The following is a 14,557-nucleotide window of genomic DNA, read 5'->3' as shown; positions in this document are numbered from 1 at the left end:
ATTTGAAATGAAAAATACAACCCCCCAAATCTTTGTGACCTTGTAGTAGGCCAAGCCATCTGAACTAAGATGTTAAAAGCACAAGCAATGGAAAAATAGATCCATTAGGCCTATTTGGGGAGGTCTATAATTGGGGAGGCTCTGGATGTGTGGGAGCTGGGGGGTCTTTGGGAAATCTACCTTCCTCTGTTTTGCTGGGAACCTAAAACTGCTCTGAAAAAGATAGTCTTAAAAAAGGGATCACCTGTTCAGGCACGAGAACAGCATGGAGATGTTTATTTCCCTACAATATAAGAGGACAGACCATCCCTTTTTTTTGCAATTCCTTGGTGTAACTTGTCACTAGTTGAAGAAGCAGGTGACGAGTGTAAGGGGTGAGAATGAGGTGGAGTTTTCAAGAATTACACCGGGAGAAGGTGGCCACTGACGCAAGCGTCAAGTGAACTGATTAGCTTACAAAACTAAGCCCCAGAAGAATAAGAATAGTAAACATTGATTAAGCCTATGCAATAAGCCCTTTACTTGAATTCATTTGCTTTCCAAACAAGCCAGCCTTGTAGATATTATTATAATTATTGCTCTTATTATCATCGTCGCCCCTGTTTTATAGGAGTCAGCAGAGACATTTGCCGGAGATTGCTAGGCTAGTGAGTGCCTGAGTCATTCCAACCACCACGCCACCCAGCTGCTTCACGATAGATGTGTGTGGGAAGTTCTAATCAGCAGAAGCTGAAAACTGATTCCTATTTGGCTTGCATAACGTTTTTTAAAGTGTTGATTTAGCTGCCAGTATTTAAAACTCAGAGAGTTCCCCTTAAAGCTGCAGCTTTTCTTGATAAATTGGAAGGTGCGGCCACGCCACGTGTTCCGAGTTTATGTCGTGGGGACACAGACCCTCCAGTTCCCAACTCGCCACAGCCCACCTCCCGTAGCACTGCAGACACCGAGACCTGGTGGCAGTCTCAGCCCACTCGTGCTAATGCCTGCCGGCTCCTGGGGGCGTCCGACCGGCCTGTGGGAAACCCAGACTCGGACATGGGAACCCTTTGCCCTTTCCTGACGGTGCTGGACTCTCCCTGTTTTGGACTCTCAGTGGATTCGAGATACACCATACAAAGAAAGACTTGGCGGGGTAGACACACGGGCTCAACACAGAAGGCCTGCTGAGTTTCAAACTTGGGCGCTTGGGACTATGACACCGGGGATCAGTCCTACTAAGCGTGTCTCAAATGTTTTATATTCGTGCCGCTTTTCCCTCCCACAGGCCTCGCTCAGCCCGAACATTAAAGCGTGCAGCTTAAGCGATGGGTTTGTTGTCGTGGCCGACCGGTCCGTGGTGCTGCTGGACAGGGCTTGCAGATCGCTCCAGCTGCACCTGGTGTTTGGTGAGTCGATTCTACAGCGAAGCGATGAGATAAAGGCGGAGTTAAGTATTTGCTAGCAGTTTTACTGCCTGGTCTCTTCTTCACTCCACTGCTTCTAAGACTTGAAATTGGGCTAATGTCAAGCAGTTAATCTTGAGTGCCGTTCTTTATGCTGAGTTCCTAGATTCAAAGGGTGCCGGGCTGACCCCTTCCCGGTAGGTCTAAGGGGGAACACTGAACTTGGCGTGGCCTTCGTACAATATCAAAGGCCTGTAGGAACCGGCTGGGCCCAATCGTGTCCAAGTCCCTGAATCCTGTCCATCATTTCAGTATCACCCACGGTATTTGGATACTTTCAGAATGAATGCCGCTGTAAAAAGCTCTTTAAATACTTACGAATTCTTCATTGAGTTAAAGAGCTTTAAGTACATACAAATATGCACTTAAGAGTAAATGGAGAGAAGCGAGTGGCTGTGCTGACCGAGAGGTGGAAATGCCATGAAAGCTTTTCCTGCAGTTTTGAGAGGAAGTGGTCATTGAAGTGTTTGGGTAAGGACTCAGACAACTGAAAAGAAAAATCAAGGCCCTGAAGAGAAACCTTGATCGCACCCTGGAGGCGTGACGCTCGTACCCTGTGGCATCGGAGCGGATCCGCCCTGATGGGGCCACAAAATTCGGGTTTCGCCAGGGAAGTGGCTGTGCGGACATCGGATCCATTCATATGAAGACGCTGCTGCTGAGTGATTTCCGTCCCTAAGCCGCTGACAGGCGCTGCTTTAACCCATCCCCTCCCCTCGCGGCCCCCACTTCACCCCCTTAGGTCTCTCGCTGCGCCCCAGCAGTAACCTAACCTCCTTCGCGTCTTCATTCGCATCTTACCTTATCCGTGTCCTCCCTTATCCGCGAGGGCAGGCCTGAGCAGCCAACGCGGCAGCGCGCGCGGCTCTTCGGGACCCCTCCCTCCCTGTTCCACGTCTCCTTTTCCCCAGGGAATTCATCACCTTCCTGCATGGCGTATAATGTACTATTCTCACTGTTGCAGCGTCTGGGCCTTACAACTTGAGCTCCGTGAACGAGGGACCCATATTCTCAAGAGGCCTAGACCCACGCTTGGCAGAAAAGTGCTCAGTAAATATTGTATCTGTTGGTCGATGAAGAGTCTTTAGCATTTTTTTTTTTTTTACTTTAATCACCACTTTAAAAAAAAATGTAAAAGAAGCTTGAAGAGTTGACTTTAAATGACAAAATCGACAGGTATTTTTTTGGATTGAAAACTAACATGCTCAAAGGAAGCTTGTAACGTTGACTTGACACTTTCAGATACAGAAGTGGATGTCGTTGGCTTATGTCAGGAAGGGAAGTTTCTGCTGGTTGGGGAGAGGAGCGGCAACTTACATTTTATCCACGTGACGTCAAAGCAGACGCTGCTCACCAACGTAAGACCCGGGGCCGCTCTGCGTTGTCTCAGTTCTCAATGATCTCTGACAGCGAGAGCCGAGCAAACCGTGCCTCAACTTGTGTTTTTAAATGAGAAGTAATGTTCCTTTGCGTTAAATGTAAGACTCATGCCTTATAAGCATATGGAGTAAATGCAGAATTGTAAAAGGAAGCTTTGCAGATCTTAGCATGCTTATGCAAGAGTTTTCCATTTTAAAACTAAAATGTTGGGAACGAAGACAGAATTATTGCTATTGATCATTGATAGCTCTGCGATTTTAAAGATGCTAATTGTTGATTATATTTTTCTGGGTTTATGTAATCTTATTGTTTGAAATTAATTTGCAATTAGGCTTTTGTTCAGAAAGCTAATGGTGAAAATCAGTGCACCTACCGAACTCTCGTTATTGAGGAAGATGGATCGAGTGCAGGTAAGTTTTCTGAAATTTTTTAATGTCTTTTGACTAATACCCAGTCAAGAAATCCGATTTACAGTAAATGAATTCTGTAAACTCATTATTATGCGCCCTCCGTGGTGTGTAATGTTCTAGTGATGCAATCAATATTGTAAGAAACAAGTTTTTATTTTAGCTCTTTTCAGAGATTTAAATGTACTTTTCTTAAATATAATATTCTAAACTAATTTTTACAGTTTTGAGAGTTTGATAAATTACCAGGGAGACATTATACTCTTTTTAAATGTTCTTTTTTGTGGCTTTCAGCAACTTTATCCTATTTTCATATCAATAAATGTTAATTGGATTTTAATTTATTTTGATATATCTGAAGATATTTCCCCCACTGGGAAGTGAGGTTTGGTTTATAAAAGGTTCAAGGAGTTAACATTGTTTTTATAATTCTTCGTAAATAAGCTTTATCTGTATCTTCACTATATTATTTGATGATGACAATTTAAATGAGCAAATGGACATTTTTAAGCTAGGTTCATATACTAGTTTAAATTTTTATATTTATGTGCCTTTTAGAGAAACTGGCTTGATTTTGTGTTAATAGGTACCTATTATATGCTGCTTCTGACAAACAATGGATTTTTTTGCATTACGAACCTTCAGCTTGCAAAAATTCAGCAAGGTAAGTAAAGTATTATTTTCATATCATTGATTTGCGGCAGTATTCCTTATTTGTTCTCCAGGTAACTTTTTGAATATTCTCTTTAATTACATCCGATGATACCGGGCGCACTTCTAAGTATTTGTAGCATACCCGTTCTCCACTGTTAGGGCTGCTGCAGAGTCTGAAGAAAGGTAGTTTCTTTGTAGCCTTCGAGGATGTACAGCCTCGCTGGGGAGACAGGGCGGTCCCTAGCACAGTGACAGAAGCTTTCTGGGGGGGTGAACAAAACCAGAAACGGATGGTGTGTAAGGGCCAACGCTGGTAACATACCAGCTTAGCAGGAACTTGGTGTGTGCTGAGTGGTGTGGCCCATTCATCCCTCTGAGCTGGGAGAGATTGAGAAACTGGTTTGAGTCATGGATTCAACAAGTTTTTTTTAATCTCCAATATTATGTGCCAAGAACCTGCAAGGCCCAGGAGGTCCGACAAGATCTAAGAGACATAGCATAGCTTATTGAAAGAGCAGTTAAGTAAAAGAGCGCTTCCAAAATGGAGCGTAAAGTGATGACCTTGCAGGGAGGGCTTCCAAACTTGAATAGGGAAGCTGGGGCCTATTTTAACAGAAACCCCTCTTAGTAGGAAGGGAGGGTCTGGAGAGGCACTGGAGGGACTGGAGGGCAGCTTGGCTGGAGCCCTGAGAATAGCGTGTCACAGTTTATATCATTGGTCAAGGGCAGCACGGAAAAGTCCCCGCCGTCTTACGGATTTCAGACGAGTGTCCCTCTCACTAGACTGTGTGTCATTTCGCCGGCCACACAGGGGCGGCTTGTTTGTGCTTCCTGGGTTAATGCTGCACACTGAGCCTGCTTTCTCTTTCATACAGCGATTGAAAATGTCGACTTCAATAAAGCAAAAAAGGTGAGAAAACAGAATTTCGTCGTCTTCCTAAAACTTAGATTTAATGAAAATTTAGGAGAGTGTTTCTGGGTATAATTGTCTCTGGTTGACCTTTTGGGAGTTGGCATGATATAACATTTTAATAACATTTCCATTTAAAAATACATGTATCATCGATTGGTTTAAATTGATCTTATCAATCTTTCTAAGGAATTTGGACTGTGGAGTGTGTATAACATTCTTATTTTTTTAATTTTGCAGTTACAAGGGCAAATCAAATCCAGTTTTATTTCTACTGAAAATTATCATACTCTTGGCTGTCTCAGTCTTGTGCCTGGAGATTTATCAAGCAAAATCCCTCTGCTAATCGGGGTAAGAATTCTTTTTATAAAATTGTGGTTCTTCTGTTTCTGAAATGTTTCTTCATTAAAACATTATAGTTTTGGTTAAATTGCAAATTAATTTGTAATGCGTAACAAATGGGAATTATAAAATTAAAGTCACAAATTAATAGGTCAACCTAAGTTTCCATGCTGGAAAAAATATTACATCTTTGTTTTCACTAATCTTCCTGAAATTTATCATTTCTTTCCATTATAAATATAGGCAAAAACAAGTATAGCATCTAATATTCAAGGCCAAGATTCAATAAAATCACAGCAATGAACAACACTTTCCTCGCCAAATTTATACAGGGTGGGTCAAAAGGAGGTTTATAGTTGTGGGTGCACAAAACACATTTATTCTTATATTATTATTATTGATTGATTATTGTGTTTGTTTTCATGCGAACAACTGTAAACCTGCTCTTGCCCCTCCTTGAGTTACGTTAAAGTTTACCCTACGTCTTCAGAGTGAGTTGCCTGAATATGCCTACTGCTCATTAAATATTCCTGTTTTAACAAAGAATAGCAACAGCTCACTGCTGTTTCCGTTCTGTGCTGTTGAAAACAAGCCTAGAGAGGGACCGAAAGGTGAAAGCGGGTTGGGCTTGAATGTGTGTGTGTGTGTGTGTGTGTGTGTGTGTGCTGAAATTAGTAATGGGTACAACTTAGATGTTTCTGCTTTGAGGAGAACTCAGATCTAAGAACCAAATCTGCAACCGACTACTGTTGTCATTTGTGTAGGGAGCCGGTCACTGTGCACTCTCAAAATGGGAACCCGATCCTCTCAGGGAAATGACAGTTAAGAACGTTATTGATGCAGAGATTATTAAAGGTAAGCTAAATTCGTGCCACTGATTTTGTTACAGTCATTAGTGAGTTCTAATTTTCATGCCAATGGACTGAGTCCAGCGTATGGGCCATTTTACCGGACCACTCTTTGTAACAAGCCAGGTTAAATTGATAATTTTTTACATGCATGACTGTTCTTGATATGTTGCCTTTGTTATTCTTTATTTGGGGAGTTTTTACGTTTTAGTGGTCATCTAAAAATATAGGCACAGGAATAAATGAGAATGGGAACGTTTTGTCCATTAAAGTTAGTTTACTGTTTAAATATGGCTGTACGCAACGCAGAAATGTTACCCGTACGCACCTTGCTTTCTCTTGTAGGTGCAAGGAAGTTCCAGCTGATAGACAATCTGCTCTTCGTTCTTGATACTGATGTATGTTTCCAGTATTTCTCCTTTGATGTTTTGTCTTGGTGCTGTGCCTAACATCACAAATGTCCAACTTTCAAAGACACGGACTTCAGTCGGGGTGGATGAATTACTGTCTTGTGTACTGTGCTGTATTTCAGAGAGTGTGTGTGTGTGTGTGTGTAAAGATATAACCTGAAATGGAAATTTTTAGGCATTGAGAAGACATGTTGCTGAAATGTCTCTTTTGCAGAACATGCTGAGCTTATGGGATATTTACACTCTAACTCCCGTGTGGAACTGGCCCTCTCTTCACGTGGAAGAGTTTCTCCTTACCACGGAAGCGGAATCGCCTTCTTCTGTCACCTGGTACGTTACGGTGCTAGCAGTGATTGCCCTTTTGTTAGGGCCAGGCTTTCTACCTGGTTCTCATCTGATCATTATGTATCGCATTCTAAATAACACTGAGGCCCTGGCTGCTGTGGCGCAGTGGATTGAGCACCGGCCCGAGAACCAAAGGGTCGCCGGTTCGATTTCTCGTCAAGGCACATGCCTGCGTTGCAGACCAGGTCCCCGGTTGTGTGAGAGCAACCACGCATCGATGAGTCTCCTCCTCTCTATCCCTTCCTTCCCCTCTCTCTAAAAGTAAATAAATAAAATCTTTTAAGAAATAGATAAATCCTTTATCAAGAGAAAGCAAAAAAATAACACTGTGCACAGACTCACAGGGTAAAGACCACTTTTTTGTTGGCCAAATTTGTTGAGAACAGGCAAGACGAACCTTCAAGTGATTGTGTTAGAAAGAGCGTAGGCACACACTGACAAAAAAAAGAGAAAGAAAAAGTGTCAGTCCAAAATAAGTAAACAAGCAAATAAAGTTCACATGTTGCTTCGCGTATGCATCCAGATTCAAAATCACTCAAAAGACAGAAAGCGTGTCAGTCTGGACCATAATTGTGCAGAAACCAAGGTCAGTGTCATCTGTGTATGTCAATTTTAGCGTTTATACAAGAATATGACTTTGACTTAGCTTGTATCTGGCAACTGGCAAATCTTATTTCATTCACCTAAACCTTCTTTTCTCTTTTAGGCGAGGGATCACAAATCTCAAATTAGTAGCTCTGACGACTGCTGCTAATAAGGTATTGGAAAATGTGTTTCCTGTCTGTCCATGTTATATGTTAGAAATGTCATTGATACAAAAGCAGTTGTTAGGTGGTGCTCTTAGGTCACAGGGACACCTGACAAATCAGAAATAACGCTGCAAGAGTTCTTTTTTTTTTCCCTCTCATTTTAAAAGTATGGATATAAATACCTGCTCCACATTTTAATCAGAACATAATCAGAGCGTTGTGGAATTAAAATGTCCACAAGAGACTGTTCCTTAAAGTGACTCTTATAGTTCTGACACTGAGGAATTACAGTTGCCTTGACTACAAGTTGTAGGATGCACCAGAGGTATATGGACTTTTTATTCAACAGATTTGGGAAGTGGGATAGAACCTAATTTTATATGTAACATACAAGTAATCCAGAACAGACTTACCTATAAAACTATTGTTGCATGGAGCTTTGTACCAGATGTTTCGATCTGTGTCCTTTATTATGAAATGCTGGCTTGTGCACAGAAGCTTATGGTGACCTACTAAATTAATTGCTCTACTTTTTTTTTTTTTAGATGAAAAACCTCATGGTGTATTCATTGCCTACAATGGAAATACTCTACTCTTTGGAAGTGTCCAGTGTTTCTTCTCTGGTCCAGACAGGAATTAGCACAGTAAGTTGATATACATTTTGAACTACTTTCAAAAATTGAGAATAAGCTACGCATGAATGGAATTTACTGAAATACCTGGGTAGATTGCAGGTTTATAACTATATTTTTTGTTGTCAGATGTCCTCGAATACACTTGACCAAGGTCAGTCTTTATTTTTAAAAGAGAAAAGAAGATTAATTACATAAAGTATCAGTCAACTGCACATTTAATTTTCTTGTATCCCATAGGAAATTTAGATGATAATTGGGAGTAGGGGGGTATTGCTTTTATTTATTCATTTTTTAACAGTGGTCTTAAAATTTTTTTTTACTATATTTGTTTTATCTATTTTTACACACACACTATATTTTTCCCAAACCTATTAGAAATTAATTGCTGACATCCTGACCTGTCACCCCTAAGCACTTTAACAGGCAGCACCTAAGAACAAGAGCATTCTTCTACAATACAGTGATCAAGCTTACAAAATTTAACTGTTACAATATATACCACCCAAACTCAAAATTACCAGTTGTCCCAAAGTTTGGTTTTTTTTTTTTTACTATGTATTTTTTCTGATCCAAAGTCCAGCCAAGCATCACATATCCAATTTTATTGTCATGGTCGCATGGCAGCCTACTTAAATCTAGAACACTTCCCTCGTCTCTTTGTCTTGTAAGACAGTGACATGTGTTGAGTCCTAGGTTCTTGTGTTGGAGAATATCCCTCTCTTCGGCTTTGTTTGTTCCATCATGACCCGATTCATGCTAATATTTTTTTTTAAAGATTTTATTTATTTTTAGAGAGGGGAAAGGAAGGAGAAAAAGAGGGAGAGAAGCATCAGTGTGTGGCTGCCTCTCACACGCCCCCACTGGGGAACCTGGCCTGCAACCCGGGCCTGTGCCCTGACTGGGAATCGAACCAGCAACCCTTTGGTTCCCAGGCTGACACTCAATCCACTGAGTCACAGCAGCCAGGGCTGGTTCATGCTAATCTTTTGGCAAGAGTACTGCTCAGGTGACATTGTGTCTTAACTGGGTCACATTAAGGGGTTCGTGTCCTTTGTCCTGCTTTGGTTATGTGACATTTGATGACATGGTTAATGCAGCTATGCCAGATTTCTCCCTTGTGAAGGTACATTTTCCCCTTTGTAATTAGTAAGTCGTTTCTCAGGTGTTACTTTGAGATTACGGAAATATCCTTTTCTCCGACAGTTCTCCCAGTGATTTTAGAGTTCCATTGTTAGAAAATTTCATCCTAAACCAGTTGTGACTCTAGTCACTATAAAATGAATTAATTCTCTATTTCATTTGCCTTAAACGTGTTTTTGTTATTGTTGCAGGATACCATATACCTTCTGGAGGGAATTTGCAAAAATGATCCCAAGTAGGTCGTGTTTTGTTTTATCAGATGAGTTGTTAAATAACAGCTAAGTGAAAATTTACCTATTAATATTAAATGACAAATGTGCTCAAAGTGAAAACTTATTTTTCAGACTATCTGAAGACTCAGTCTCTGTTCTAGTCCTCAGATGTCTTACAGAAGCTTTACCAGAAAACAGGTAACTTCTCCTTTTCTTTTCAGCCTTGCCCCTTAATTTAGAACTTCAGTTCCCCGATGAGAAACCTTGCCAACGTCTCTCCCCCATGTGACAGGCTGAGTCGGCTGCTTCACAGGCACAGGTTCGCTGAGGCTGAGAGCTTCGCTGTTCAGTTTGGACTAGACGTTGAGGTAATCACTCATGGATTTATTTGTCCATTGAACAAGCTTTTCCTTCGTACAGGATGCTTGGGAGACAGCATTTTTTTAAAAAGCTTTTTTTACTTCTAGAGAGAGGGGACGGGAGGGAGAAAGGGGGAGAGAAACATGGACGTGCGAGAGAAACATCTATCAGTTGCCTCTCGTACACGCGCCCCGACCGGGGACCTGGCCCACAACCCACGCATGTGCCTGACCGGGAATTGAACCGGTGACCCTTCGGGCCACACCAGCCAGGGCGGGAGGCAGCATTTTTGGCTTCAAGCTCCCTGATGCGGCGTATTTATGTTATAGCTGGTTTACAAAGTAAAAGCGAACGACATACTGGAGAAACTGTCTTTGAGTTCCGTGGCCACCAGCGAGCGCCCCGAGTGGCAGAAGCTTGTGGACGACGCTAAGGAGAACCTCCATAAAATCCAGGTGTGTTTTCCCGCGCATGTGCTGGACTGTCCAGACGCACACACTGGCCCACCTGGGTCGCCTTACTGTGTCTGCTTTTATGGGACAGGACGATGAGTTCGTGGTGAGTTACTGCCTGGAGGCTCAGTGGATAACTTACGAAACCACCCAGGAAATGCTGAGTTACGCCAAGGCCAGGGTGAGTTCTCACAGCCCGGGTCCCCGTCAGTTCATCTCAGGCGAAGCGAGTGACTTCTCCTTCAGTTCGCAAAAACATTCCCCTTTCACGAGAAACCTAACACAGCAGTTACTCCAACCGTGTCTCCCGTTGTTCGTCTTAGCTCCTGAAGAAAGAAGATAGAGCTGTTCCTGTCTACTCTTACGGCTTAAAAGAGGTAATTAGTTTGTATTTGCAGGTTAATGTAGGGCTGAGCGTCCTCAGCCCCGTGCCACTTAACAACGGGACATGTCCTGAGAAACGTGGCGTTGGGTGACACTGGCTTTGTGTGGTCATTACAGACGCGTCTCCATAACCCCAGGTGGCGGGGGAGCATCGGAGGTCTCGCTCCCAGCATATGTCGTCCGTTTGGCTCAAATCAACTCTTTTAAAACTTTAATAAAACAGCCCTAGATGGTGCGGTCTACCACACGCCTAGGCTTCATAATACAGCCCATTGCTCCTGCGTCACAACCTGTGTGGCACGTCCCTGGGCTGAGGCGGGTTTAACACAAGGCAGACTGTTTTGGTATCTAGACCTAGAAAAGGTGCCGTAAACATACCTCAGAAATGACAAAAGCCGATGCAGCGCTATAGGGCACTTCCCGGGAGTGGGGCTGGCAGGACTGGGAGTCTGGGCGCGAGTGCGTGAGCGGGAGGTGACCGTGAGGGCCCAGCCCGGGGCTCCGTACGCACTGCACACTCAGGCCGCGCTGAGCTCGTCCACCAGCACGGGCCTGAGTCGGGCACGGGGGGACACGGCGCAGTCACGACGCGGACGAGGCCGCGCCTTGTTTCATACAAATAGGAAGAGCGCCCTGGAATAACGGGGGTAACAGGAAAGGGGCACACACGCAACCTGGGAACACAGTCGCTCACGGCCGTTGTCGAGCCTTGGGCACCGCGCAGAACGCGGTACGTGTTGCCCTGCAGCTGCCAGGGCAGGACGCTCCTTCCCTCGGCATCGCCCGCCCGTGTGGGTCACGCGTCGCACTGTGACGTCCCTGGGCCACAGGAAGGTTTCAGCTCCATCACAGTCTCGGGGGGCCGCCAGCGTACAGGTGGTCTCTCATGGACTGAAACGTTCTGTGGCGCGGGACCGTGTGCTTTCCAGTTAGAGAGGGGCCCCGAGTTTTTTCAAGAACACAAGGAATTTTAATACTTCTTTCCTTATATGCAAAATGGGAATAATAATGGTGCTTACAGGGTTATTTTGAGGTCAAATTAAATAATGTAGATGAAATGTTCTTGCATAGCGTCTGGCACCTGCTAAACACACAAATACATGTGACTGTGATGATGATTATGATGGTACCAAAAATACGTGTGTGTGTGTGTTTGTACATATGTGTGTTTTTTAACTCTTAAAGTAAATTTTTGTTATGATATAGGTAGGCTTTACCATAAGGGCATTTATAAATCAGTGGCAAAACTAACTGATTTTGAAGGTACCCGTAATTAATGTGCCAATGGCTTCTTCCCATGCAGTTTTACTGCACTGAATATGATTAGAAATGCTCCCATTATTCCAACCTTTTTTTGTTTTGTGTTAAACAAAAGCAGTCGTATTTATGGGGACCGACAAAACAAGCGTGTGTGCAAGACCCTAACCCTAACCCTAACCCTAACCCTAACCCAGTGGCTAATTTGCATATTATTGCACAGCACATACAGATTATCGATTTATTCCTTCGTAGGTACTGAGGGCCCACGCAAAGCTGACTACTTTTTATGGAGCATTCGGACCAGAAAAATTCAGGTGTGCACCTTCCTCATTTTTAAGTTTTAGATTCCGAATTAGATTTAAATTTAGGATATTATGGCAGATAATAGGATTCCTTTGAATGAATTTGTGTTTCTGGGGCTGGAAAATATTTTTCCTGCTAAGCTTGGGGCACTTCCTGCACCCTGTGTGGGAACTGATACCTTGGAAACGCAAACTTAAATTCCTGCCCCTTTTGCCTTAGCAATTATACTCCTGGAAACTGATTTTATTAGATATACTAATATGCACCAGGCAAGTATTATTATCAGGATAAATGAACACCAAAGGGAAGCTTTATTTTTCCTGTGGCTAGTCAGTTATTCCAATACTATAATTAAATGATCCAGATTTTCACAGCAGATTGGAATGTTCTATTAATCACATGCTAAAAATCTCATGTGTATGTAAGTCTGTCTCTGGACTTTATTTCTTTTAAGATTTTATCTACTTATTATTTTTAGACAGAGGGGAGGAGAGGGAGAGAAACATCGATCAGTTGCCTCTCGCATGCCCCTGACTACGGACCTGGCCCGCTCAGGCCTGTGCCCTGACTGGGAATCGAACCAGCGACCCTTTGGTTAACAGGCCAGTGCTCAGTCCACTGAGCCGCACCAGCCAGGGCTGCAATGAAATTTTTTAAGTACAGATAGTATATATATATAGGAAGCTCTCATTCATTTAAAACTAAAAACGGTTGGTTGTGTATGTCGTGATTCTCTCAGTGGCTTCTGGGTAAGATTCAGGAGTTTAAGGTCAGAGGTAAGAAGGAAACTTACTCCTCACGGCTTAAAAGTTCTTTGCAACGTTGTGAGAAAAAAAAAATACTAGTTAAAACGCATAATGATACCCACTTGGACCGAATAACCCGAATTTTTTTTTAACCTGTAACTTTTCCCTCTGACTCTGCAGCGGCAGCTCTTGGATCGAATTCCTGAATAACGAAGATGAGCTGAAGGACGTATTTTTGCAGCTGAGGGAGGGGAACCTGGTCTGCGCACAGTACCTCTGGCTGCGGCATCGGGTAATACATGTCGCGCTTCTTTCTTAATGGCTTCGGAACCCCTCGGATAGGTGATTGAGTCAGTGTTGGGGACTAACGGGGGCCAGTGCGACTGGGTGATGGGACGTTTTCAGGCTGCGGAAATGTGACCTGTCCCGGAGTCAGCTATCCCGTGGTGATTGTTAACTCAGGAAACATTATAAAAATGTAATAGGAACTTACCGTAGCTCATGATTCAGAGTCTAAACTTAGATCCTAAACTTAGCTCAAAAGCAACATTTTATTGATTTATTGATGGGTCTTTTTTTTCTTTTTTACCTTTTATTGATATTAGAGGGAGAGACAGGGAAAGAAACATCAATTTGTTGTTCCAATTATTTATGATCCATTAGTTGCTTCTTGCTTGTGCCCTGACTGGGGGTCGAACTTACAACCTTGGCGTTTGGGGACGACTCTCACCAACGGAGCAGCCTGGCCAGGGTGGTGGGCTTTCTTACGTAGCCTTGGTGGAGAAGGTGCTCCTATCGCGGTTCAGGTGGTGGTAAAGGAAAAGCAGCTACTGTGGGTCCCCTAATGCTGGCATATCAAGTTAGGTCCAAAAAGCAGTTATCTGGGTGTGATGTCTTCAGTGGACACATTGCTAGGCTCTGTATTATTGCCTTCAGTTACTTTTCCTTAAAAGGCCACCTCTGCCAGTTCCTCTGCCTCCTAATTTGTTACTTGGCATTTTCTGTCATGAGATTCATGGAATCTGTGGCTCCCCGCTCAAATCGTTTGTGTGAAGTGAATCCCCTTGTGTGCCCATTAAAATGTAAAATAATCCTGGGAATGACTTTTTTAAGACGTTTATCTGTTTGCGGAGGCTGTCAGTTTAAATTTGTCAGCTAAACCTTAATTTCTCACTCTGCGATTTAGGCAAACTTTGAAAGCAGATTTGACGTGAAAGTCCTTGAGAACCTGCTCAACTCAATCCCCACTCCAGTCCCTTTGCAAAAGCTCTGTCCGTGGCTCGAGAACGACGTGATCCCGTTTGTGAGGAGGGTTGTACCGGACGGACAGGTCGGTGGCCTGTGACTTCCACTCCCAAGATCCAATTTTGGTTTTTACATCCTATCCCTGACCCTTAAGTCACATGGACATTGGCTAGTTCATTTCAGTGTCTCTTCTGAAAGATTATCAGGGATGTTTTAAATTCTTTCGGTGATTACTCAAGTATTTTATTTTTAAATGATGTATCTATTTCAGAAAATTCTTGCAAAATGGTTGGAGCAAGCAGCCAGGAACCTGGAACTAACCGATAAGGTGAT

General features: G+C 43.1%; 1 protein-coding gene across 1 annotated transcript in view; it reads left to right on the top strand.

The window, feature by feature from the left end:
* Window positions 1-14,557, top strand: part of KNTC1 (kinetochore associated 1) — a 51,474-nt gene that overhangs the window by 3,005 nt on the left and 33,912 nt on the right. Inside the window, exons 3-23 of the mRNA XM_090290782.1 lie at window positions 1,265-1,385; window positions 2,685-2,800; window positions 3,154-3,232; window positions 3,816-3,893; window positions 4,759-4,793; window positions 5,034-5,144; window positions 5,900-5,990; window positions 6,329-6,381; window positions 6,608-6,723; window positions 7,445-7,496; window positions 8,033-8,131; window positions 9,454-9,497; window positions 9,607-9,672; window positions 9,767-9,842; window positions 10,164-10,289; window positions 10,378-10,467; window positions 10,610-10,663; window positions 12,183-12,244; window positions 13,160-13,271; window positions 14,166-14,309; window positions 14,496-14,552. Coding sequence (XP_090146908.1) covers window positions 1,265-1,385; window positions 2,685-2,800; window positions 3,154-3,232; window positions 3,816-3,893; window positions 4,759-4,793; window positions 5,034-5,144; window positions 5,900-5,990; window positions 6,329-6,381; window positions 6,608-6,723; window positions 7,445-7,496; window positions 8,033-8,131; window positions 9,454-9,497; window positions 9,607-9,672; window positions 9,767-9,842; window positions 10,164-10,289; window positions 10,378-10,467; window positions 10,610-10,663; window positions 12,183-12,244; window positions 13,160-13,271; window positions 14,166-14,309; window positions 14,496-14,552 — 1,782 coding nt within the window. The remainder of the gene's footprint in view (window positions 1-1,264; window positions 1,386-2,684; window positions 2,801-3,153; window positions 3,233-3,815; window positions 3,894-4,758; window positions 4,794-5,033; window positions 5,145-5,899; window positions 5,991-6,328; window positions 6,382-6,607; window positions 6,724-7,444; window positions 7,497-8,032; window positions 8,132-9,453; window positions 9,498-9,606; window positions 9,673-9,766; window positions 9,843-10,163; window positions 10,290-10,377; window positions 10,468-10,609; window positions 10,664-12,182; window positions 12,245-13,159; window positions 13,272-14,165; window positions 14,310-14,495; window positions 14,553-14,557) is intronic.

This window comes from Furipterus horrens, unplaced genomic scaffold (assembly GCF_987537825.1).
Source record: "Furipterus horrens unplaced genomic scaffold, mFurHor1.1.pri manual_scaffold_11, whole genome shotgun sequence".
Classification (NCBI taxonomy): domain Eukaryota; kingdom Metazoa; phylum Chordata; class Mammalia; order Chiroptera; family Furipteridae; genus Furipterus; species Furipterus horrens.
Note: the sequence above shows the minus strand (reverse complement) of the source record. Positions and strands in the feature narration are given on the sequence as shown.